General features: G+C 40.0%; 2 protein-coding genes and 1 long non-coding RNA gene across 5 annotated transcripts; 2 read left to right on the forward strand and 1 right to left on the reverse strand.

The window, feature by feature from the left end:
- The first annotated feature begins 263 nt into the window (after positions 1-263).
- On the forward strand, positions 264-10,947 carry npat (nuclear protein, ataxia-telangiectasia locus). Of its 2 annotated transcripts, none has more exons than XM_020095212.2 (17): positions 264-467; positions 987-1,105; positions 1,209-1,269; positions 2,045-2,117; positions 2,244-2,284; positions 2,581-2,823; positions 2,982-3,057; positions 3,391-3,514; positions 3,970-4,061; positions 4,212-4,293; positions 4,402-4,498; positions 4,603-4,719; positions 4,929-6,350; positions 6,918-7,018; positions 7,652-7,745; positions 7,854-9,196; positions 10,014-10,947. In XM_020095212.2, exons 1-17 carry the CDS (start codon positions 431-433, stop codon positions 10,092-10,094), a joined length of 4,203 nt encoding a protein of 1,400 aa, XP_019950771.2. In that variant the 5' UTR covers positions 264-430; the 3' UTR covers positions 10,095-10,947. The 2 variants fall into 2 exon arrangements, with proteins under 2 accessions (XP_019950771.2, XP_019950772.2); XM_020095213.2 differs by having other exon boundaries at positions 3,391-3,493.
- A 482-nt stretch (positions 10,948-11,429) lies between these two features.
- Positions 11,430-26,062, forward strand: vmp1 (vacuole membrane protein 1). Of its 2 annotated transcripts, none has more exons than XM_020095261.2 (12): positions 11,430-11,603; positions 12,193-12,302; positions 12,610-12,742; positions 13,091-13,181; positions 13,625-13,735; positions 17,830-17,997; positions 18,231-18,362; positions 20,370-20,450; positions 20,569-20,685; positions 22,380-22,441; positions 24,032-24,131; positions 25,011-26,062. In XM_020095261.2, exons 2-12 carry the CDS (start codon positions 12,224-12,226, stop codon positions 25,152-25,154), a joined length of 1,218 nt encoding a protein of 405 aa, XP_019950820.1. In that variant the 5' UTR covers positions 11,430-11,603; positions 12,193-12,223; the 3' UTR covers positions 25,155-26,062. The 2 variants fall into 2 exon arrangements, with proteins under 2 accessions (XP_019950820.1, XP_019950821.1); XM_020095262.2 differs by having other exon boundaries at positions 11,576-11,689.
- LOC138412001 (uncharacterized) lies at positions 17,122-18,706 on the reverse strand. The gene is made up of 3 exons (XR_011244495.1): positions 18,471-18,706; positions 17,770-18,386; positions 17,122-17,490 (listed from the first exon to the last, which is right to left on the reverse strand). It is a non-coding gene; the product is annotated as an uncharacterized lncRNA (long non-coding RNA).
- Positions 26,063-26,753: the final 691 nt, after the last annotated feature.

The following is a 26,753-nucleotide window of genomic DNA, read 5'->3' on the forward strand; positions in this document are numbered from 1 at the left end:
CGTCACATCCAGGTCAAAGTAGTAGTGAGCAGAGTAGAGTGAGTCCTTTAGCTTTAATGCTAATACCAAAACACACTTGTTGCTTTGCTAGCTGCTGTGCTATCACATCTACAGAGTGCCAATCAAAGTCATCATTTAACATATTTAATACTAAACATGCATGTGGCAGCATGTGGGATAAAGTGGAGTTAGACGTTTTTGAAAGGACTACAACTACCAGGAGTCGAAACGGCAGATTACTCTATCACTTCCGGGGTATAGGTGATTGAGTTCCCCGCCTTTTGAGTGAGCTGCAGTTTCTGCGGTCGTCCTCTGTCACCGGCGGATTTATTTCAATTTAACGCTGAATAACGAGTCTCCGACATATTTCCCCCCGAACATGTAGCTCATTATTCGCTTGTTCGCCACTCGTGTCCAGTGAGGAGCAGACATGTTGCTGCCGTCGGACGTCGCGCGGCTTGTTTTGGGTGAGTCTCTCAAATCCGAAGCTGTGGCGGTGTGATGCGTTGACGTGAAGTCTGCAGAATAGGAAGAAAATGAAAAACTGACATTCTCTTGTCTGTCCCCAAAGTGTTAAGCCCTTTAATGCGAGATGATACTGCAGATAAACCGCTTGAATTTGCCATAATTAAGTGTTTATTCGTATTATCTCCCGAGTCAACTGTATACAGGTCTTTATTGATCCTAGATCATGAGCTGGATGGTTTGATTTTTGTTGTAGCCGTGTTGCTTTTGCAGCCTTTCTCCCCATGGTATGTTGACATGTCTGTGCCTGTCACAAAATCTCTATTTAACTGACTCTGAATCTTTATTTCTGATAAAGTCCCACTCATGTGCTGGTGATGTCAGTCTAAACAATAGGACCTGAACCCACCACTAGTCAACAAAGACACTGAAGTGTGAACAGGCGCCCGGAGCCTCGACACGCATTTATGTAAAGGTTGTATTCACTGTCTGAGCTTTGTTTTATAAATGTCTTTCTCCAGGTTACCTCCAAGAAGAGGGGCTGTCCGCCACGAGCCAAGCTTTCATCCATGAGAGCCCCAATCTGAAGGAGTATGCTGAACACACCACACTAGATGGGACTATTCCTGCCTGTGTATTTGTAAGCTTCTCTCTCTCTCTCTGATAAGTCCTCTCACTAATTGTTAACATTTCATATGAAGATGATGGTTACATGTGTTATCTCTTGTTTGGTTTCCACACAGTCAATCTTTGGGAAAGGCCTCGCAACCATCTTAAATGAGTATGTGGCTGCCAAAACAAAAGGTGAGTTTATCAGCCGTTATCACCGTTAGAGATGAAACAGATGAACATTTTGCAGCACGATTCGAGTGACCTATTTGATCACTGTTATCAGTCTTATTGGTTTATTGTTAATCGTGCTGAAAATGTTCAAAAAAGTAGATATGCATACTGAAGTAATGTCAGTTTTATATTTAAATCATATATTATTATCAATAACATAATAATAATAATAATACAGTACCACATAAACCTTAGAAGAAGGAAGGCTTTAGCTTGCTAAAGAAGCTTTTTATTTTACGATGAATACTTCCTGTAATGCAGGTTCAAATTATCCATAAATAACTCATTCAAATGTGCATGCAAAAGACAACACAACCATTATGAACAAAGTAGAAGAAGAAGAACAATACAACTATATGTAAACAAATCCAGTGACAAATGTTGATCACATAGAAAATAGTAACACAAAACAAGCAGAGCCTGAGCAAAGGGGAGAAGGTTGACGGCTCGTTTTTGTAAGTGTAGACATCGACCCTTAATGTCTAAGAGTCAGGATAAAATATCAGCATTTACTGAACTCATGCAATTTGGCAAAAATGGATGGTTGCAGTTGCTAGTTATTGTCTGTTACACTATCAATCAAGCCCAACGAAATTATAACAAATATAGATTGAATTGGTACAAACAACCCTCTGACATTTTAACACTTTATACAGCTATTCGTGAAATGTAATGTTTATTACTAGATTATTACAAAATGTAACTTTATGGTATACACTTGTGTTTGTTTTTTCAGAGTCTTGTCATGAAGTACCTGTGATGATGACCTCTTTGTGGAAAAAGTTGGATTTTACACTCAACCAAATCAAGTAATTATCTTCATCAAGTTTCCATATCTCAAATCACTGCAACTGTCTCAAGCTGAAATGATCTTTCCTAAAAATAGTTGACTTTCATCACTCATATTGTTGCCTTGTCCTCTATCTTTCTTTAAGGTCACTACAGAATTCGCCAGCTATATCAGCATGTCAGAGAAGTAAGTGTGCCCTTTTTTTCTTCATTCAATTACTTTTGCACAAACGTGTTCAAGATAGTCTTCTATTCATTTAAAGGACACTCACACAAGTGTGTTTGACCCAGCAATGAAGTTACTTGTGCCTTTGAGTCATGATTTCTACCTTTCAAATAAATAAAAAGCCTCTAACAACAGCATGCAAAGCCTTATCAACACAAATAAATTCACAAAATGTAAGAAACACTGTTCAAATAATGATTTAAGGTTTAAATGGAAAAACAATAAACACAACTTTTTATTCCCTCTATCCTTTGCAGCACGTTCACGCATTGGATTAGCAAACATGGCAAGACAGCGGGTCCTGACTGTGGCTTCAGCCGGTTCTATGGTCTGCTCTACAGTTTCTGAAACAAGCTCCATCATCAGCCCGGCACACACATCGCACAGCATGTTCAGCCACTCCACCCCTGTGAGCTACTCTGCTCCGCACATCAGACAAGCTCTTGGCAGTGGCGCACCCCAACAGATCCACGATGGCAGCCGATTACTGAATACACCCAGTCAGTGTGATAAAACATGCTTTTTATATATTTGTTGTTACATTGTTTTAATCTTTGTCTCAGTCACTCTTTGGGTAGGACTTTCAAAATGGGCACTTTCTATAAAAAGTCCCCAAAAAAGTTTTGGAGTGATGTGTGACCGCATTTGTTCATTACAGGGGATTCACCGGTTCATATCATTGTGTCAGAGAATCGGCTAAATCCAGGCCCAATGTCCCCTGGACGACGGAAATGGTAAGAATACTTTTTATATTGCAATTATATTTAACCACCTCTTTTTTAGAAATAGACTTACTTTCCCCACTAACCCACTGTGGCTTTCAATACACAATTAAAGTACATAAATAGATATATAAAACAAGCCTTTTCCCTGAAGACATTTTACTAACTTCACCATAGGAAAACTTGACTAGAAAAAACTACCATGAGTCCAAATGTCTGCTATGATAATGGATATTTTTTGCTTGGTGTTTGTGGTGTTTCTGTATAACATTTTATGCTCATCTTGTTTTGTCTATGCCTTGTGCATATTGGCTGCCATTTTAAAATATTTCCTTTCGCCCTCAGGGACACACCCAGGAAGAGAGGTGGTGCTCAGAGTGGAGCCAGTGGTCCTGGAAGATCTGCCACAGCTGTCAGTAGCGTCAGTGCTGAACCGGAGCCTGAAGAGGTTGTTGATGAAAATTTTCCTGTAGGTAGATCTGCATGTTTCATGTTAGATTACCTCTTAGGTGCTATGTTTAATGGCAAACTAAGCATTAGCAGATGTTTACTTACTGAATTTAGCATCAAATTGACAAAGCTGTCTCTAGCAGTGGAGAGGATAGCTTCTTGTTTTGCTACACCATCATCTGTTCCTGGCAAGAACCTTTATTCAGCAATGAAAACTTGAACATGCTTACTTTTTAAATATTTGTTGTTTTCAGGGATTTTCACTCACACAATATTCTTCATCTGTCTTGTGCAGCAAATTAGGGATGAACTTCCTCTCTACTATTGCAGTTATAGGACATTCATTTTTGACTCAGCTTGGTGGATGACATGATGCAGCAGACACTTAATCTAATATTTTAAATCCATGCTCTCTCTTTTAAGTATAAAACCTTTTACAGATTGAATAATAATACCCCTTGTCTCTCTTCACAGCAACTTGTGATACAAAATGCACGTGACAAGATACTGGGTGACAGATCATTACAAGAGAAGCTTGCTGAAAACATCAACAAAATCCTTGCCAAGTAAGTGCTGAGTTGGAACCCAACATTACCTCGCTGCATCCGTATTAGGTTCATTTGATTGATGGCTCATTATTTTAGCAGTGACAATGACTGTTGGCATGGTAAAGAATGGTTTTACTGTTTTCTCCTCTGTTTTGTCTGTAACATCAGTGAGCCAACGCCGCAAACATCAAAGGCCTCTTCAGCCACAATGGAGACAGACCAGTCCATAGATGAAATCCTAGGATTACAGGTGCTGAAAAACTATAAATACCAGTATCATAATAGCATAATCACTGTCTCTGTTCTTATTTCCCTGTGTGCCATCATATTATGTCTTGACACATATCCTCTGACACAGGGAGAAATCCACATGAGTGACGACGCCATCCACGACATTTTAGAGCAAACAGAGTCCGACCCAGCTTTTCAGGCCCTCTTTGACCTCTTCGATTACAGTAACTATGGCCCACCCCTTTAGAATGAAATTGTTTGTTGTTCATATTGTATTTTTTCAATTATGTATGAAAGCACAATGAAAAGTTCAATTATGCATTTCCAGATAAATCCAAATTCCCTGATGGAGAACCAGGGGATGGAGATGTGAGCAGTAGTCCCGAAGAGAGTGATGCTGCTGGATCTTCATTGACGTTCAGACCCCCTGCGAGTGATGATCCAGGTATTGTTTTGAGTCAAAAGTGCACCTTTATATGAAGACTACACAGTTATCATCACTTGGTCTTCAATCTCTCACAGGTAGAGACAGGTGTTTGACTTCAAACTTCATGTCCAGTTCAGATGTTGTCAGAATTAGTAGAACAAGTAGAAGGGCACTTGTGTTAATTGCTGCTCAGGATTTTATTTTTGTTGTTTTTTTGTTTTTTTCAGGCACTACACAGAGAGATACTAACGTTTCTGATACAAACCCTGTGACAGTAAAGATGAGAGCCGGACAAGATCGTAAGGCCAGGAAGTCTGCTGCTTCCATCTTGTTAAAGAAAACGCTTCTTGCCCCCAGAGGTAGAGCATCCAGAATTGAGGGCAGTTCAGCCAGATTGTTAGTAAGTCATGGGGAGCACCAAGGTGTCTCACCTGCTGCAAGGAACTCCAACAGAATAGAAAGAGCCTCGCTCGTCAATAACATTGTTGCTGTTACACCGATGGATATTGATGAACCATTGAATACACCCCCTCCTCCTTCAGACTGCATGAGCTCTTTTGAGCCTGCCACTAAAGACAGCACCTCCGCAACTGGCCTCTGTGAATCTGTTCCCTCATCAAGAGCCTCTGCTGCTCTTGTTGCACCATTGGTGACGTCAACCTCTAATATGGATAACAAAGAGGAGCATAAACAAGCACAACATTCTACAGAGCAACCTACAGTCCCCTCTTCAGCTCTGAGTAATCAGCCTGCCTATTTGTCTCCTGTACAAGTTGAACTCACTCCTGCGTCGACTGTTGACCTGTCTGCTATCGCGGTTTCTAGCGATAGAGGATACACTCTTCCAGTGTGTACTCACTCCGTAACATTGGACTCTGCCTCTTCCACATCTGCTTCCTCAAACGCCACAGTTACAGCTGTGCCTGCCTCACCATCAGCTTCCTCGGTTGCACCATTCAGAGCAACACCTGACTCACCCATATGTGCTTCTGCCTCTACAACTCTCACCGCTACCCCAGCCTCATCCACACCTGCCTCCCCTGCATCATTCTCCTCCTGCGCCCCAGTTGCATCAGCACCTGATCCTTCTTCCACCAATGTCAACCCCCAAAGCAAGGCTGCCTCAGATTCCAGCGGTATAGTTTCTTTGAAGATCATCATCAGCGATAACCAGGAAGAGGAGTCGGCCAGCAACGCTGCCTTGAATCAGGCAATTTCCAGCATCTCTGAGGATAAGATGCCCACCATCTATCTTTCCTCTCCAGCCAAGTCCCTTGGATACTCTGGCGTCCCTGGCAACCCTGGCACCCCAAAGAATAACTTGGATGAGGTTGCACAGGCAGTTAGTGGTTTACAGAGCTTTGAGGCAATGGCTAGTCCCCTCACCGGTAAGGCTGGGGGATTGCTGGCATCTCCATTAACAGGGACATCGCAGGCCCAGCAAAGCTACGTAATTCAACTACCCCTGGACAACACTAACCCTACTCTCCAAGGAACAACTGCCAGCTATTTCCTTGTGACTGAACCCCCGACTGCAGACGCTCAATCCAGACCGGTGCTACTCCCTGCTGGTGTCTCAAAGGGACAACCTTTGCCTACCAACCAGTTTGGGGCGACTACTTCAACTCATCCTCGAAGCTTCTCCACTGGTAAGATCCAATGGAGTACAAGACTTAATCTTAAAAGACCAAAGTCTCAGTCTCACAATAATTAGATAAAATAAGATACTCCTCTCTTAGTCCCACCATGGGGACATTTGCAGAGTTGCTGCTGCAAAGGGATAGAAACAATAATAAATAAGTGAACATAAAAACAAAAAATTCTTAACTGGCATGTACAATTGAGCAATTAATAAGAATACTTGTTACTCCCTGTCAATATTACAGAAGCATTGATTTTTTTTAAATACACAAATCAATAATTTTGATTTATATTTGCAAAAATGAAAAAAGGAGAAAGAAATTGCATTTTATTTTAATTGTTATAAACAATGAAATATTTGGGTGTATTAACATTTTGTAACAATACTGTACATTGGCTCCAGGTTATTCCCTACCTTTCAGAAGATGTTCACAGGTTTAACAATGAAGCAGAATCCAGATCTGCACCCATCATTCATTGTGTGGTGTCCCTGATTCTTTGTTGTTCAGTCTGTCATCTATTACTGTCATCAACAATTAGTGTTGGTTAAAACATTCTTTGTTTTTTATTTGCAGGGTCAGCCCTCATCTTACCATCACCTGTTAAACCCATGATGCTTCCTATTTCTGTTGTGGGCCCGAACTCTCTGGGGAATGTCCAGATGGTGTCTAATCAGGTAACACAACTTTATATTCAGTTTGTAGTTCTGAGCCTCAAGGTATTTTCTCGTGTTACCATTTTTAACAGAAACACGGGATGATGCCTGGTCACTCTGCTGACCCTTTTATCTGCCATTCTGCCCCTTTGAGAAAATGTGTCTTTGCTCCATGGCAGAGTATCTTGAGTTCTAATGAGCAGGTTTGCATGAAATGTACTACAGATGTTGACAACTTTGTGAGCTTTGCTCTAACAGCACCCCCAGATCAAACTTTAATAAATAATGTTTCCAAACAAATGGCAGAATTTGTGAAAATTGTGAAGATTGTTTGAATGAAATCTAATTTTGTGCCCCCCTTCAAGTAATCTCCTTCAGAATTAGTTATAAATTATACTTCTTATTTGTATTTGTTTTTTCAAAGTGATAAAATACAGAATATAATAATGAGCCAATGATATTTATTATCTGAAAAAGTAAACCAATTATTGTCCCACTATTGTTAAGGCTCCATCAACAGTAAGATATATATATATATACTTGATAATTGTGTAACTTGGACTAGAGTGCAGTCTCACCTCAGGGGGTTTCCACTGGCTTTGGAGCTTTTAGCAATGTCCAGAACAATAACACTTATCTCTGTTTTATTAACAGCTGGTTGCCATACCAAATCCATTGTTGGTAAAGCAGCCAGAAACCGTCAACCACAAACCTTCCATAGTGGCAGTCAAACAGTCCACAACTGCTGGTAAGTTACATCCTAACATGGAGTAGTAATCCCTGATTTAGTATATTCAGATATCCTGTTTTCTTGTCATTGCTTTGCTGCTTTGACCATATTTCTCTTGAATTTCAGGCACTGAGGAAACTGTGGTTGGTAAAGTAATTCAACCTGCTTCAGCTGAAAAGACGAGCCAGCAGGATGCAGCAAAGTGTTCCAGTCATCGTAGAATTTTATGCTTTGACTCTTCTGCAAGAGTTCAACTACAAACTACTGAAACACCAAAAACCACCTCACCTGCAGCCACAAATACATCTACACCAAGATCTGTCCAGCAACCTGGGAAAGATAAAACTCAACTAGCCCCTCAAACACGGCCTGCTATCTTAAGTGGCAACAAGCCCAAGAGGAGAATAGAGATTATCAGATGCTCAACAGATTCCCAGACTGCAGGAGGGTTAGTGAAGGAGGCAGAGAACTCCAGGCCTCCACAACAGCACCATAAAGATCCTGTTAAAAAGAACTCTCGCAAACAAGATCATAAGATCAACAACCAAGAGTCTCGAAGCGCAAGTGCCAGCAGGGTTGGTTCTTCACAGCCTGAGACTTTGAAAAAGTTAGAATCAGGAAGAAGATCAAAATCTACTGACAAGAAACCCACACATGATGGTGGAGAAGCAAAAGCTCATGATTCTCAGAGGTCTAGGATGTCTTCTGACTCTGCAACGAAACCAGGAAGTAGAAAGGACAAAGAGGAAAGTAGCCGGAAAGAACCTGCAGAAAAGGCTCCTGCCAAATCACGAGAGGGCCGCACGGAAAAGAGGAATCCTTCTCAGGAAACACCAAATGTGACAGCCAACAAGGAGAATGAAATTAAACAGCAACCGTCTACATCTGCATCCTCAGCATCAAGCGACTTTAACCCTCAAGCTGTCACTCAACCAGAATCTAATCCCCAGTCCAAGGCTACAAAAGCCCAGTCAAAGACCTGTTCTCTGGTTAAACAGGCAGCTGAGATGCTGCAGGACATCCAGGAACTAAACTCTCCTTCCACCCCAGCCAAGAGGCCTGGAGCAAGTACCTCAGATATAAGCCTACCCAGTACCCCCGGGACCGGCTGTAACCAGGAGGAGTCCACCGACTATCCCAGGACTCCCTCCAGACAGAAAAAGGGTGGAGAAGGGCCTCACAAGCGTCTCATGCCTCCCAACACCCCGGACGTCCCCACCTGCAGCCCCTCCAGTGAGGCTGGCAGTGAAAACAGCATTAACATGGCTGCTCACACACTCATGATTCTTTCTCGTGCTGCCATAGCTAGAACGGGCACTCCCCTGAAGGACAGTTTACGTCAGGATGGAGTTGGAGAAAAGTCCCCCACAAGCTCAAAGAGCTCTAAAAAACGCAAACAGTCTTCACCCACAGCCACAGCGCCTGCCAAGAAAGAGTCCAAACTATCGCCCAGCAAAAAGAAAGAGCGGGTAGGTACAGTGCTAGTACTTGTCAGTTGACACATTATAATGCACTGAGTCATAAAAACTCCATGTTTTGTGTAACACATGCTCTGCTTCAGCAGTTTTCCATTCTCAGATGCTGAAAATAACCATTATTTTCTTCAGGTATTATTATTTTTTGATGAATTGCTCTATATATATAACTATATAACAAACATTGTGGCTCATGCATTAATACTCATTCAATTGAATTATTAATTGATTTTCTCAGCTCTATTTAAATGTAATGCCGATGTAGGTGTAATAATAAGCAGACAGTAACTAAAACTCCCACAACCCATGTTGTTGTCCATCTTGTTGTCCTGTTTTTTTATTACATGAACTGCGCTTTAATATCTGCAGTTTGAATTATAATCAAGTGTTTATGCAAAAGTTAAAGTCGGATAAACCAGTGTTTCCCAAAGGACTTCTTCAGGGCTTACCATGTGAAATTATTTCCATAGATCAAATACAATTTAAAACTTAAAATGAAATATAGCATATTTTAACCATGATTGTAGCAAAAGATTAAAAAAATGTAAATTTGAGATGAACAAATACAAATAGAAAATATTTAATCAATATTCTTTGCATTGTTACATGCACACAAAGAGATTTTCTTGTGCGAACAAGCTCAAATCAACATCCTCTAGGACAATTGGGGTCCTGGCATATTTTGCTGTCGGGCTGAAAATTTGGGAACCCCTTTAACAGCTCAAACATCGCCTCATCAATGGTATTTAATTGTAGAGTTGTGATACATATTTGTATTAATGTAGTTTTGACTTTTGTTTTAAATCTGCAGGAGAAGAAGAAACTCGTTGATTGCTTTCCCCACGACTTGGATGTGGATAAGTTCCTGTCGTCACTTCACTATGATGAGTGAAAACAGACACACCAACAAGGACTACCCTTTTCACTACCTGCTTAGGTTACGACCCAGGAATAGAACAAGCCATCTGCTAAAATAGTGCCTATGGTTCCATTAGTAACCTTATCTGAGACCTTATAAGCTGCAATGTCTCATTCTGCCGATGAGGAATTTGAGTCTGCTGGCTAGATTTCAGTGCAGGCAATCTACATAGAAATCCTGTTACACGCAGGAGGGCAACCACAGCACTTTGCTCGACTGTTTATCCTCATGTTTGCTTCATGTTTTAATCCCCTTTTTTTTAACTACAACAAAACAATTACACATTTGTTTGTGGCCACTTTGACATTAAGGGTGCTGGTTGCTTAAAATTGGTGATTTAAAACATTTCCTTGGTCAATATTTGACTGTAGTGGTATATATGTGAAATATTTTTGGGAATATGTTGCTTCTTTTATTTTAATAACAGGAAAAAAATTTCATGATCAGAAATGTCTGACTAACTGATGAATAACGTTCCTTTTCAATGGTTTATTGTCATATGCACAACATGTTATGAATGAATATGATTATTTCTTGCATACACAAGTATAGATTTCCTTTTTTGTTTGTTGGTAGAATTAAAAACATACGTTGTGAAAATGCATCTTTGCATACTCAGGCTTCTTTCAGTGTTGTAATAAAACAAAGAAACAGTCGTGTGTGTCTTTCCTCAGTGTACACTCGCTGAACCTGTTCGAAAGGACCTTGTAAAATAGAATCACTGAACACCCCCAGGGAGCTTATGTAACATGACGTGTGAGCTTTGCAAAGTTTTGTGAATGTTTTTGTGAATATGTCACATGAGGAATGGGATAGCTCCTGAAAATGGAAGAATAAATGGTCATATGTAGCTTAAATTGTTTGTCGCTCACTGTCTCCATATCACAGTGGCATACAACTCGTCTGCAGCTTTTCTTCTGTGCAGTAAAGTGTTTTTAGTGTGACTCATAGTGTGTGTGAGATCTTCCAAGCATGCTCTCTTGACATGTTGAGGCCTAAAGGACAGGCAAGGTGGACACTTGAATTGAGCAACAATTTAAAGAACTCTAACCAGAGCAGGAGCATTTTCAACTTAAAGCAACTTTAACTGGTTTTGCTGTATTTTAAATGAATATGAGGAAATCCCCTTAATGAGCTAAAACATTAGTTACAACTGAAGTAAAGCAAAGTAGTGTAATTGTTTCTATTGGCAAATCTGGCAACCTCTGATTGGCCCATAAAATGCAGCGCACGGAAATACGTCTTCATTGAATTTCCAAAATAAACTTCTTGATGAGTTAATAAGCACATATCCTTCAGGCAAAGCAAATATGCACTTTGTAAAGTTTGCGTCTGTTTTCAGTGTTTATGTAGTTATATATCCCTCCACGTGAAACTAATAGCAAACCCTGTTTTGTAGACAGTCCTTCATGGCTGAATCGCTGTAGAGTTATACTTTGACACGTCCCGCGTCTGTTTCCGGGTGAGGAGGACAGGAAAGAGGTACGGCTGTCATTTCATTTTTTACAAACATCGCTCTTTTCGCCTCTTTATCGTCTATCTTTTCTTGTGTATCCATCGGCGCAGCGGTAAGAAACTGGTTCACACTCCTCTCTGGAAGAAAGACGACTCTCTACTGATTGTATCGCCCTTATTTTCACAAAGGGACCGCCAACGTCCCTAGCTTAGCAGTTAGCACGTTGGCTAACCGGTTAGCATGTGGAGGATGGTGATGTGCTCGCGTTTGGCATCATATCTCGTGACAGGCTCACCGTCACGACGGCTGTTATTTCAGTTCACTGTGAACATTACTGCGATATCATCCACTCATTCACCTCCCTGTTTTATAAGAGGTTTCCCGACTGATACAAACCGTTTCAATGAGTTAGCTGGTGTGTTAATAACGCCATGTTCACAGGAACAGACACATGTTGTGTTGCTTCAGAGTCGCTGATAAGAATTGCTTTACGTCTCAGAGTCCCACAGTGTGTGTCGTCAGCTCTCCGCCAGTGGGAAGCGAAACAAACAGTGAAGAGGACTCTGTTCGTTCACACACAGTAAAGTTGTTGTCATCCTGTCTCTGTCGTCCCAGACTGCCCTGAACTGCCAACACGGTGATTGACATGGCAGCTAATGGAGCGAGCTGTGAACAGCCTCAGAAACGAGCAGCAGCTAAAGACAAACAGAATGGCAGGGCTGCGGGTAAGTCTCCAGTGAAACTTTAATTTTACATTCACCCCTGAAGTGTCCCTGAAAAGTTCATGTTGTGTAACCTCTGTAAATGCCACCACATGGTCATAAAAAACTCTCAGGCTGAGTCATTTGTTTCGCTTACTCTCAGTTTCCAGAGGTGCGGACGACTGAGCTTATAGAGACCAATGCCGGAGCAAACTTGTTGGTGTTATTTATATCATGTATTTAGCATTGCCATCTGAACAGGATGCAGAAATCGATGTGGTTGCAGGTGCTTCAGTGTGTGGGGGTGATTGTCTTTCTGTTTGTGATCCAGACTCTTCAATAAGGGAGAGGAGACAGAAAGATAAAGAGGAGCGTCTGTCTCTGGTGTTATGGAGGAGGCCTGTCACCTCGCTACATTACTTTCTCCTGGAGACCCTCATCAAGCTAAAGGAGTGGACGCTTCAGTAAGAAGTAGAACAGGTTTTTTTTAAGAGGGCCTTTGTCTGTACACGAGTACTTACACATGTGACACAGACTTTTTGTCCTGTTAGCACACGATGATTATAAAATAATAATAATAATGATAATCCTATGTCCCCAAGAAGCTGGAATCATACAGCTTATAGTGAGTATAATTGTAGAAAGATCAACTGCATTTACATTTGTTTGGAAACTATGTAGTCAAACTTACAAGGTCATTTGAGATTTTAAGCCCTTCTGATTCAATTCAGTTAATAACTCATAATATCTTTTCAGTGTTTAGGTTTCGTACTTTTTTCCAGGTTGACATATTGTTTTTTTCTCTTCTTCAGGCTTTGGCAGCGACGAGGCATAGTGTTGTTATTTCTGGTCTTATGTTCTCTTTTCTCCATTTTGTACTCCACTGAGGGGGCACACCAACAAGTAAGGCTTGAGTAATTGGTCTTTTTTTTCTTTTGTGTTGTTAATAATCAACAGCATTGCTTCATCACCAACCTGTTTAAAGGTTAATGATAAGTCGCTCTTAACCCATCTAAAAACTTCACTAGAGGAAAGCTCATGTGTGGAGATGATGCGGTCTGCCCTGTTGTCAAGTAACCCTTGATCACACAGATAGTTGGCTGAATGTTCTGTTAACAAATTCCTCTGTTCAGTGATCTGTCACAGTTTAATTTTAGAATGAAGTCCTTCCCAGGATAATCCCATTTAATAGTGATAAGCTACCACAAATAATCAAAAGTAATATACATACAAAGGAAATAATGGCAAACAACTAGTGATATGACTATTTGAAATTTAAATGTCCCTAAATCTTTTTATTCCTTTCATTATATTTGGTTTATTTACTTCATTTTCTGTCACTGTAGTATGTTCAGTACTTGGAGAAGAGGTTTCTATGGTGCGCCTACTGGGTAGGCCTTGGGATCCTGTCCTCAGTTGGCCTTGGGACTGGCCTGCACACCTTCCTTCTCTATCTGGTAAGAAACCACGAACAGTTTGGAAATGTGTACATAAAAAACATTCTTTATATGGGATAGTACAGAAGACATCTACTTGAAAACAGCATACTTCTTTTTTCAGTCAGAATAAAATACCTTTAATTGTAGACAAGACATTTCAAAATACGGTAGGTACAAGTCAGGCTGCCATGCGTTAAGAGAGATCACACAGTTAATGTCTAAAAGCGATTAAGTAATTCAGTTGCACACCAGCACTCAAAATAGTGGAGACGTACAAAACAGACACAATAAATACATTTACTTTTCTACATTAGGATGTCCTGTATATCTAAAATATGCAGGTTGATAAATTGATGGTGATTTATACCACAAACTATTATCTTCTCGCTACAAGTACAACTTTTTCTGCAAAGGTCATGTGTGTGTCTTTTCCTGTAGTTGCCAGATGATGGCGTCATACTCCATATTCACTGTCTTTGACTTCTTCAAACTCATTCCACTTTTGTTACATCTGTCCAAATGTCATTTCCCCTGACAGCCAGTCACAGAATGACTGTATGACTTAGTCACTAAAATCTGTGTCATTTGTCCTGGCTGTGGTTAAAAAGGAGAATTTATCAAAATGAAAGAGAGGCAGGAATCGTCCACTTCAGGCTGATGATGTGGCTTCTCTTCTGTTGCACAGAACTCACACAGATGTTGGAAGGCTGAGTCAGCTTTTTCCATTATAATGAAATAATCGGAAAAGATGTTACTGTGACCTTCCCTTGTTTTGTTTTTTCAGAGCTGGGGTGTAATCTCTCCTTTAATACTTTTTCAGCTGACCATATGTTTGCTTGAGTGGTTCCTAGTGGTTTTGGGCTTCTTTGTACAGTGAGTCCAACAATGATGGAATAGAGGAAGGTGCTAATAACATTTATTGTGTGCACTCTTAAGTATCTACTGTGTAATGCCCCTTTAGTTCCATATTTGTTTCATAAAATTAGGGAAGATGGAATAAAAGATTGCTTGAAAGTATTTATCTTTGCTGTGAATGAAGGATCTTTTACTATTGGTATGTCACTTTCTCCTGGTCTGTATAGTGTACAGCTCCACCAGTTGTGTTCTCATAATCTTGCTAGCTATGTTAATTGTTTGCGTTCAACAGTAACCAGTGTTAACTTTTTGCAATGAAGTCAATTACAATCCTCCATTTGCAGTACCATAACTATTTATTGCACAACTGGAGGCTCATCTTTATAGACACTATAATTGATCTCCTCCTGTTATTTGGGAGGGTTACACTCATGTTTTTGCCTTTCGAGGTGGGAGGGTTCTTATGACTCTAACTGCTAGAATGTGGTGCTTTGAATGGGTATGAACATTACACTATTAACTGAACGATCAATCAATCAATCAACAGCAAGTTTAAAGGGTTACAGTTGTGGGCTCTTGGTTTTGAAGACATTGAAGACTCTGAGGACAAACCGCTTAAAATCTGCTTCAGATCACTTGTCATTTTCTAGTTCCTGTGTTTTAACTGTCTCCCTATTTCATGTCACAAATGCATATGTTTCTTATCCAGAGGACCCCTTATTCACCTCTGCTGAGGAGATAATGTTTTCACTCATGTTTGTAGGTGTGATTGTCAGCCTGATTATGCAAAAACTGCTGTAGAGATTTATGCAAAACTTTGTGGAAGCATGAAGAAGTGGACATGGGCCAAAAAAAGAACCCATAAAAGTTTGGCACAGATCTGGAAAAGAGATATGGCATTTTCATTAATATCCCAGGAATGATAATCGATCTTGATGGAAAAAATCTGGTATATTTAAAGGACTGATATCTATGAATGTTTGCAATTTTGTGCAGCTTGTTTGATTTTAAGGGGAATGTTGGGTCTTGGCAGAGGTATGTGCTCTGCTGGGTACCATTCTCATTTGTCACTGCATATCCCCATTAGTTGCATCCAGAGCACCATGCAAAGCATTCCCTAAATTCCTGGGAATTTTTGCACAGAAAAGTAAAAGCTGTTTTTACGTCGCCAACCACATGATGTAAGCCGGGCTCATTAGGAGACTATGCTGTTCCCAGCCCACCAGATCTTAGTTCAGGTTCACTGTGCTGCAGCTCCTATGACTGCTGCCTACTCAATGTTGATGTCAGCCATGGAAAGGAAACTCCCTGAGTTAACGTTGAAGGAAAAACCAGACATAGAAACAACAGATATACACTGTGAATCTCCCTCATGCCTGGAGCATTAAAAGTTAGCCCCACAGAGAGGGTGAGATCATTCTGTTCGTGGGAAAGGGGATTCACTCACCACCAGTATTATTTTATGATTCATGGTGATGCTTTGGAGGTCACTGCTTTTCCTCTGTGTTGAATTATACTCTAAATATTGTGGTTAAAGGAAACAGGCCAAGATATAGTTGCTTTTACTTGTAAATGTGTCCATTTGATCATATCACCAATAATTTAGAGCATATTTCAATATTAACGCTTAAATGACTATTCACTGTTCCAGTCCACCAGTTGGTCAGTCCTACCCTCAATCTGTTCATCTGGACAACATTTGACCAGTTTCCCATAGATTTAGTTTGATGCCCAGAGGATGAACCCTAATATTGGAAACTTTGTGTCCTTTTTTAAGTCAAATATTTCAACTTCAACCAACAATCCATCTTGTGCCACCCATAGGTCAGAGTGTCACAGGAGAGTGGCGTGAAATTTGCTGAGCTCATTCATGCTGCAAATAGGACAGACTAAAAGTAATTTATGGTTCTTCCTGTTGCGTCACCACCCTAGCAATCTGAACACCTCGTTTGCATGGAAGCCCATTTCTGCCAAAAAATAAATCCTGAAAGTTATTATAATATGAAAGTAATGACTCTCGAACTGAAAATCATGATTTACTTTACGACATTTTTTTTAGAGATGTCAGTAGTTTCCAAACGTAATGTGTAGCCATCTGAAAATAACAAGTTTGTATATCAAATAATAATAACAAATAATTTGTAAGTACCCATAAATAATGAGTTAGCTCTTTGAAAATAAAGGGGTTAGCATCTCATAATTTAACTTGCTATCTCTTTTAATCTCATAATTTCAATTTATTTATTTTTTGATCTCATAATTTCGATTTGGCATTTATCTTTGTTGCTTCCTAAATGTCAGTATGTTGTTTGTTCCATCTAGCAATTTCATATTATGGGATGTAATGGTAAATTTGACGGCCACATTGTGAAATCCACTTGCTAAATGTTAACTGAGCTAAGTGGTTTATTCACCCTGTATGTGAAGATTTCTACTCTGGTAGCTTTAGCAAACAACAAGGTTGAAAGCAGGAGGCCACAGCATCACCTGTCAGATGAGTGCATTAGAATCTGGGTACAAACTCTGACTCACTACCTGTTAACACTGACTTGTTGTGTCCTGAAGGATAAATTCTGTTTAATGAAGTCCTGTTTGGTAAGAAAGAGACTTTGTTGTGTAAATATAGAAGTTGCCTGTGGGCTCACACTCGGAGCAGGGTGGAGAGTTTCGGGGGGGGGGGGGGGGGGGGGGGGGCATTAGCAGTCACCGCACACTCATTGTGTGCTGTCCATCTACTGTCAGTGTTGTCTGTCTCACCTTGAAGACTCATAATGGAATAACTGTGTTGTAGCTACAGGTGGGCCCACTGTGGTTGGGGCCAGGTGGCTCGGCCTAACCAGGCACCTTCTGACTGATAAATGATGACATGCCTACCTGTCACAGACTGTGACTCAGCTCCTGTTGGTGTGTGTCTGTACCTGTGGACAGCCGATACTGTTAGTACAGGAGCCGTGTTTAATCATGCAACAGCAACAGGGTGAATTTAACTGACAGTATTTAAACAGGTCCCGCTGTTGCTTAGAAAATTTAAGGTGTATAGACACAAGACTGATAATTACAATAATGTAAATACTCCTTCCCCCGACCGTTGCAGTGCATCCTGCTGCTTAATTTCTCTTAACTTCTGTGTTTTCCACAGTTACAGCCACATGTCCAAGTGTCTCATGACACGTGATGACCATAATGGATGTCTTTACCTGTTTTATGTCCCAATTATTTTTTCTGTTCATGAAAGCATCCTTTTTTCTCTGCATTAGGGTCCTCACATAGCATCGGTAACCCTGGCTGCATACGAGTGCGGCTCCATAGACTTCCCAGAGCCTCCATACCCAGACCAGATTGTCTGTCCCCAAGGTGGAGTGGTGGACAGCAGCATAACTCTCTTCTCAATCATGTCAAAGGTTCGCCTGGAGGCCTGCATGTGGGTAGGTATTAGGTTGAATACAGAGATGATACAGTGATCCTGTCTCTGAAGGACATGTAAATACCATTCCAGCGAGCTCATGTGCCTGCAGGGCAGTAAAATTAATGAAAGTTTTTGAGCCTTCAGTCAGTCTATAAAATCAAAAGTTGGTGGAATGAATAGGTACAGTACCTGTGTCAGAATGTGTAAAATAAATAATAAAAATATGTAACTTTTCCAACTGTTTGGATTCAGGGTGCAGGTACTGCCATCGGAGAGCTGCCCCCATATTTCATGGCCCGAGCGGCTCGTCAGTCGGGAGCTGATCCAGATGATGAAGACTACGAGGAGTTTGAGGAGATGCTTGAGCAGGCTCAGGGTGCTCAGGTCAGAGTTGCCTGTGTCTAATATCTGTATTTTAGAAGGTCATTAACACAGGCACATACAGCAAATACTATGAATATTTGACAAAAGGATTTAGGAAGCATTACCCACCTGAGATCTGCTTCATTTGAATCGAAGTTGGAAAAGGTGTCTATCATCGAAGATGCATTATTTTCACTTTATTTAGGTGAAAAATTACGATTAAGCAAATGGTTAAAAAAGTTCGCCGAAATTTTACGCATTTATTGAGAAAGGTGGCCCAGACGACCCAACCTTCAGTCTTCAATTAAAAACGCCCCGTCCCTTTGTTTAGTTCTTAGTTGTTGCCCGTCAACTCAATATGAAATGATCTTATCTAATTGAGTTTTATCTTCATGATGCACAACTGACCATGGAGCCACTGCCCACTGATTGGTCCTAAAGGGCCATGTGACTTCAGTGAAGCCACTCCCTCCTTAAACTTCCAGTAAATTTGTCTGTTCTTGGGTGAGTCACTCTGAGCACTGTTCCCCCTTTAATCATTCCTCAGGCTTTGCTCGCTCTCCCTCCCTCGCTCCCTCCCGTGTCTCTTTTCACTGGCCTCTAATTTGAATGACAGACAGTTCTGTCAGGAACTGAGCTCACATGACTGGAGACTGCTGAGATCAGATGCTGAGTCAGCAGAGGAGAAAGCAGCTAAGTTGTGAATATTGTCTTCATCACCTATTCTCACTTCACTTGTTCTCAGCTGAAGAAGCAAACCTGGCATCACATGTCTGTCATTAATCCTCATGCGCATCGGCCAGAAGTTTTTTCTGAGTCAGAAGCATCAGAAGCATCTTTATTAAGTTCTAATAAACTCATGGGAATGACACAAAATATGCTAAAAAAATCCCCTCATGGCATGTGTTTATTTGATCAACAATAGAAACCCTTTTCTATACAGAAGAATTATAAACATTTTGGGAGAAAATTGTGAGTGGATTATTGAAGGAAAAAAGAGCATTTACTTAATAATGTCTTGTTTTATTAAATAATATTCTTACAATAATAATCAATGAAATATAATAATCAAATCTACTTTGGATACATTAAGAAAAAGATTTTAAAAAATCAGAGAAATAGAGGAAATGAGAATTCTGATAGAAAAATATTGATCACATATATTATATTATTATAACACAGAAAGTACTTACATTTCCAATACTGAGTTGGCATTTTTTGGTCTCCCTTTTTATTCTCCCTCCTGCATCGTCTATGATCTCTCTCTTGTTACCACAGACGTTTCACCCCCACAGTTTTGGAGATTGGATCAAAAGATCCTCTGCACTTTTGTACAACACATGTTTTAGTTGTAATGTCATCAAACCCAAAAAAAATCGTACAGTGCTCAGAAATAGCAGGTATTTTACCACAGTGCTCTCAGTAAAGCTCATGTTCTGTGTAATAACACTGCAGACAACACCACCGTTTATTTAAAAACCACGTGTCTGCGAGAAGCACATGGTTATTTTAAGAGGAAAAAAAGAAAATGGTGATTATGTGTTCAAGATCTCCATTTGTATGCGCATGCTGTGATACAGGGGAGGTTAACGGTATTGAAAGCTGTCATCGTGATTCAAAACATAATTGTCCAATACTGCAGACATTAATAGATATGTATGTTTCACTGGTGTATGGCATACAAAGGAATACAATGCATTACATGAGAAAATTCAATACATCACCTGGAATAACATTTCAGAATAATACAAAATACTATACAGTAACAAGGGTACAAATTTAACATTAAGTAAAAGTTGGCTTGTGGCAATTAAAAAAAAGCAATTATATATTGCATCTAAAATATGAAGTGCTATGTGTCTAATTCCCTAAGTTCCTGATTTGTTGCTATTGAGCTCAATAATGTTTAGTGTAAGCTATACAGCAGATACCTGGCTGTCAAATTTCTTTAAAATAGGTAAATAATCACATCCAGTCATATCCAACTGCAATATTGTGTTTAAAATTATTAAATTTTTTTACTCTCAGGATTTTGTCACAAGAGCAAAACTGGGGGTCCAGCACATGGTGCAGAAAGTTGGATTCTTTGGGATCTTGGCTTGTGCCTCAGTAAGTCACTATTAAATTATTTCTTACTTGACAGTTTTTTTGTTAGAAGGGATTTTTATCATCTCTGTCTGTTTGTGTAAAGAAGAATCGCTAGGATTTACTGGTGTGTGTGTTTCAGATCCCTAATCCTCTGTTCGACCTGGCTGGAATAACCTGCGGCCATTTCATGGTTCCTTTCTGGACCTTCTTTGGAGCAACTCTAATCGGGAAAGCCATCATCAAGATGCATATACAGGTCAGCAGTTCAACGAAAGTAGTTAGAAACTATAGGACTACAACAAATTAGACCTTTTTTTAATTTAAAACCATGTGGGCACATACCTGCGGCATCTAGGCTTTGAATATTACTAATCCTTTCTTTCATGTCATCACAATTCTTTGTCCGCAATGTAATGGTGCATGTCAAAAAATCCACTCTCCAAAAGAAAGGGTATGCCGTGCTGCCTGACTCATTTTAAACAATCACCACAACCCCAAAACTTGTGGGAGAGATGAAAACTAGTGCTTAGATCGTGACTCGGTGGCTGTGAGAAAGTCCTAATTGTGTATTCTGGTTAAGTCTGTTTGACTTTGTTCCTCTGGGGATTTCTTCTTCTTCTTTGAGAAGCATCCAAACCATCTGAAGAGGCTCCAGATGAAACGAGGGACGCTTTTAAAAGGTCTTTAACAAGAGCTTGGATTTTTTTCCTTTTAAATGAAGTAGATCAAAAAAACTTTTCAATCATGGAGTATATTGTTGAGTCTGCTCCACCGGTGACTAATGTAAGCCTTGACTAAAAGAGGTTGTCGGAGTCTGGGTGAGTCGCCGAGTGTCTTAACAAACTGAACCAATGCATCTCATGGTGGTACCAGCTCGTGATCTCACTCTAAGACCCTTAAGATAAAGCTGTGGCGCAGCAGGGGTTATGAAGGATGTAGATTGGACATGAGAACATAGACTTCAGAAAAGGAAATGGAGCAGACGGCAAGAGGCTGCAGGGGGTGACTGTTTTTTTTTTTTTTCTTTGTACCTTGAAACCCCTCGGACATCACGTGTCATATCCTGTCTGATTTTGTCCAGGGGGTCATGCGTCATGCCTTTTAAAGCCGATCAGTTTCAGGACCGGAGTAGGAGAATATTGTGGTTTTGCACCCCCACTCCCCTCGTCTCTTTGCAAACCACACAAAGCCCCTAGCAGCCCAAAATGTAGCTCGTACTGCCAGGTTTGATTTTTTTGTAATTAGTGTGTCTGTAGACGGTGGTCGTGGTGGCCTCTCACAGCTGTGCCGCTAAAATTAAGAATCAAAATGTCTACATATTAATTTGTCCGTCATGTGTTTCTGAAAGATGCCATTGTTCTGTTCTTGTTCTTTGCTCTTTAACTCTTTTGTTCAGATGTCCTTTAAAAAAAAAAATTACAGGATGCCTCCCGTGTGTTTTTACAGCGGAGAATGCAAAGGGGAAAAAATGTCTGCGTTTATTTAAGAATGAAGTTGTAATATTGTGGTAAAAGTCGTACATTTACAAGAATAAAGTTGTAATATTACCAGAAAAAAATTCATAAATTTTAAGTATCATGGCTTTGAAAAGATTGTGCAAGAAACTGGGTCTATCCTGAAGAAAGAACCTTATATTTATAGAAAATTACCTTTTTAGTGGAGGAGAACATGTTTGGTGGTGGGTGACTGCTTGGCTTTTATTGATTACATTTGTTATATTAAAAGGTATTTCTTGTTTCTCAAGAAACAGTGAAATTGTTTTTTAAAAATTTGTATCCAGAAGGAGTGAGGATTTATTTTCCCTCGTTAAATTATAACTTTACTCTAATAAATGTACAACCTTTATTCTCAAAATCTCAGACATTTTTGCCATTTAAGTAGCCCTAACATTCTGTCATAATCCAAAAATTAGTGGGTTTTAAAGCATCTTAATCTCTTTTTTTCCTACAGAAACTATTTGTTATCATCACCTTCAGCAAGCACATAGTGGAGCAAATGGTGTCATTGATCGGGTAAGTACTGGTCTCATTGTCTCCGCCTGGTATGTGGTTGGCAGAGCATTTCTAAACATTTACAGATGCATTTTGGACAACTGATTGGGTGTCCTGTATGAATAAATGCTTCATAGCAGGGGTGTGCGTGCAATGCATTTTTGGATGTTTTCATTTCCCACAAAAAGGTAGAGTAATGTAAACCATCTATGCAGCAGTGGTGGTCAGACGTGTGAGGTCCCATTCGATCATGTCGATCTGAGTCACTGACAGAAATCCCCCGGCGAGGCAGGAATCACAATCATGTTTTTTTTTTTACTTTCAATTACTGATTAGGTATCAGATTTTGCTTATTTGTAGGATTTAAACATAACATACCTACTGCTAAAGATTATATCAGGTAAAATGAGCTTTTCTAATAAAAAAAACTGACACTAATTTATGTTTATTTATACACACAGCCAACAAAGAGTTTGACTGACCTTGTGTAGTTTTTTCATGAGTGGGATTGCTCTTCTATGTCATAGGAGCTGCTTAGATTGCTGTTAATCAATAGGCTGTTGCATGTTAACTTACATGTATCTGAAGTCCAGGTATTCAGTTCTGAATCTGTTTCTCTCCCTGATTCAAGGGTTTTTCCCACGAAAATCAAATGGCTCTGAGTGACTCGCTATGATGCATGCAGATGGTGGTTCATTGCTGATACAGGATGTTTTCATGGCAATTACTTGTGTCTGTGTTGTGTAAAGTGGGAGAGATAACAAGAAAGAGTCAGTCAAAAATAGTTAGATTTACTTGAAATCAGCAATTACCCTGTCCCCTTTTTGCTGCTTGTTTAGTAAATTGTCTCTTTTTTTATTTAGCTATGTCTAGTCAAGTCTAGACAACATGTTTATGGCCTAACTGGGGACAGAGTTGAATTTATACAGTGCGAAAGCTGTGTGAGTGTGCAGCCTGCATTATATTTTTCTTTTCATGGTAATGATAAGTTTGGTGTCATGTAGAGATTCTATTTTAACTCTTCTGCTCCTGAGCAAATGGTGAAAGTACAACACCAATGCCTCTCTATGACATAAATTAATAAAATGGCAACCATTATGATCAGCCCCCCCACCCCCCACCCCACCTGGTACGATAATCCACACTGCCTAATAAGGACATGAGGACACCCTGATTGGTTGTCTTTCCACCCAGAAGGCAGCAATGGTGGTAAAGGTGATGACATCATGGCGACTCACTTCCCGATTGAAGGGGCTGACACAGGCGCCTATAGAGAGCAGAGCAGTATAAAGGAGGATTGAGGACTTGCTGGTTCATTCCTCCCTGCTGCCTGCTCAAGAGGAACAAGTAGAGGAGGTGGAGGATCAACACAAGGCCCATGTGTAGGATGTGTCCAGCAGCAGCAGCTCTCACAAGGATGCTGGTGGATCAGTGAGGGCTGTTGGTAGAGTTCAGGGAAAGAAATGAGGCTCTTCTAGGAAATGATTATTCTGTGTGAGGCTTCAGTTTTGGAGACGTAAAGGTGCTTTGAAGGGTAAGTGACTTACTGTTCTTCCTCTCTCTTTCTTGTGTGTGTTTTCTGTGTGGATGTTTGCTGGGATGCCACATCAGGTCTGTGCCTAAAGTAGGACCAGCTCTCCAGAAGCCTTTCAGCCAGTACCTGGAGGCCCAGAGGACCAAGCTGCACCATGCTGGAGGAAGTGCACCTGCGGTAAGAACAAAGTCCAATATATATATATATTGATGTATTGCTTATGTATTTTGCAAGCACAGTGAGGAGGTATAACACTCATCTGATACACCTTAGATTTGTAAAATGTTTTAATGTTTAACAAGTGTTGCTATTGTTGTTAGTCTCTGCTCATAAAGAGTTTAAATCCAGAACTTTCACTCAGGAGCAAACATCTGTCTTTATTCTTAAAAGAAACAATAATGTGACCTTTATTGTGATAATTACCAATATCAATTTATACAATTGTTTTTATCTTTATATAATCTTTGGCCCAGCCCTATTTTCTACTATTTTCTGCAAGGCCATACAGCACTTGAAAAATAAGAGTGAGGAGGTTTTTTTATTTGTGAGGTTTAGTCTTATTTTCTTCTCACATAAAATGCTTGTTTTTTCTAGTTAACACTTGACATTGGCCTAAAAACAGAGACAGCAAATTAAAGCAAATAACTGTAATTGTAGTTGTGTAGTCCATATTTATGTTAGTTTCCATTCATAGGGCTTAACAATCTGTAAAAGTTGTGATGCCCCCTTTCTGTAAAAAAACATTTAAATATAAAATAAACTTCATTATCACACATTCAAATTTGAACACTGGAAAATTACATACAATCTAAAAATATTTATATATTTAATGTTATATGTTAGACAACAACCTCCAGTGTTTAGTTTGTATTGTTAGCAACCAAAAACCAAGTTCAAGTGTTAAAAACCCTGAACCTTTATATTGAAATGACAATTACAGGTTCTACTGTCATAACTGCAGGATACCAACAAAAATTCACACTGTTATAGTTTTACTGGGATTAGTTTGCTCATTGTGCTTTTAATAACGGTAATTTACTCCCTGATTTTCTGCAGGATGAGAACTGGTTGTCGTGGGTGTTTGAGAAAGTGGTGCTGGTCATGGTCTGCTACTTTGTCATCTCCATCGTCAACTCCATGGCTCAGAGCTACGCCAAGAGGCTGCAGACGCAGAGGTACTCGGAGGAGAAAACCAAGTGATGACGGGGACAAAAACAGTTCAGACATCCCAGTGACTGTGTTTCTGCTGCTGAGAGCCCTGCGCTCAGACCCAGCCACTCACAACTTAACAACAAACCTCACCCTCATCCATTCTCAAAGAGGCTGAATGCTCGAGAGAGAAAAAAAAAAAGAAAGAATGAAAGCCAGGCTCTGTTGGTTTTGGTGTGTTTGAGGATGTATGCTACTGTTAACTGTTTGTCCCTCCTTCAGGTTTTGTAGTTCTTCCCTTCATCTCACTCTCTGTGTAGTGCGATCGGTTCTGCTGTTGATCTTAACATGTTACTTTCAGATTAAATTAACCCTTTCATTGACCTCAGAAGTGAAGCAGCGGTTTGGTGGTGGCTGCTGTGTGCGGGCAGTGCCCATCAGATGCTATGCCTTATGCAAGACGGGAAGGTTTGGCTTCCCTTGAACATAGTTCTTGATTGTTATTTAATTTTGTAACATGTATGTATGGATGTATCTTGATTCATTTGTACAGTGTGCGGCCAAGATAACTGCTATGGATGGTCTCTTGTTTTGTTTTTTTCCAGGGTTTAATTTTCCTCATGTTTTTGTCCTGTTCGACAGTAAGAACAACTCTTGTCGTCTTTTGTTTCTGGAGTTGTCGTTTTAAAATGTAAAAAAAAAAAAGCAATATCAAGATAAAAAACAGATGGTTTGCACACAGTGTAAATATCTTACTATCTTTTGGACCGTATGTGCAGATGTCTTTCTATTCCAACGGTCTGTGTGGACGTGAGTCAACTTGAACCAAAAGACAAAAGGTGATATCATTTGTAAAGTGACATTGTACTCTCGGCTAACTAGTCCCATTTCTACTCTGTACATTTAGGTTGGATCAGATCATATATATAAAACATGTAAGTCATGGCACTTGTTTCCAAGTCTGAGTCTGTCGTTCTTTGATTTCTCCTGGAGGATGAGACCAACTTTTAAATGTTAAATCATGAAAAGCTCCTCTGTGATTATTGTGATGTTTAAGAATGTCATGAAGGAGCTAATGCATAATTCTCTTTAGACATGGTCATCTTAAAGGTAAGTGAAAAACTTGGTCCTCTACTTTTTCATTTTAAATAGTTATTTGTGGTTATATGTTCTTAATACAGTCAAATTTCCATTTTTGGTGTTTTTTTCTTTCTACCAATCTACATCTGGACTCCACATCCTCCGTATGTTGGTCATACATCCTGAGTGAAATATACTCTGTAGATCAATGTCCATCTCAACATGTGGAGGACATCCCCTTCTATAGGCTCAGTAGTGAGATCCCCCCCCGTCAGCTAGCTTATCAGACTGGTGTTGGCTGTTATATTGCCGTGGCAACACTGGTTTGTAAGCTGGCTGAAGCTGTGGGCCTTCAACATTTCATCGTGATGCCCATGTCGACTGTTCCAGGCCCAGACTTCAGCTGCTCCATGTGGAGACTTCAATTACATTCTTATGAATGCTGATTGTTCCAATTCTGGAAATAATGATAAATGAATGAACAATAAAATGTTGAAGTATGTTAACTGATGCCCCTGTCATTTTTCTGCAAGTGCTTTTCTTTAATAACTGCTGCTTTCAAGTGTTCAA

The sequence above is a fragment of the Paralichthys olivaceus genome, chromosome 11 (genome assembly GCF_024713975.1).
Source record: "Paralichthys olivaceus isolate ysfri-2021 chromosome 11, ASM2471397v2, whole genome shotgun sequence".
NCBI lineage: Eukaryota > Metazoa > Chordata > Actinopteri > Pleuronectiformes > Paralichthyidae > Paralichthys > Paralichthys olivaceus.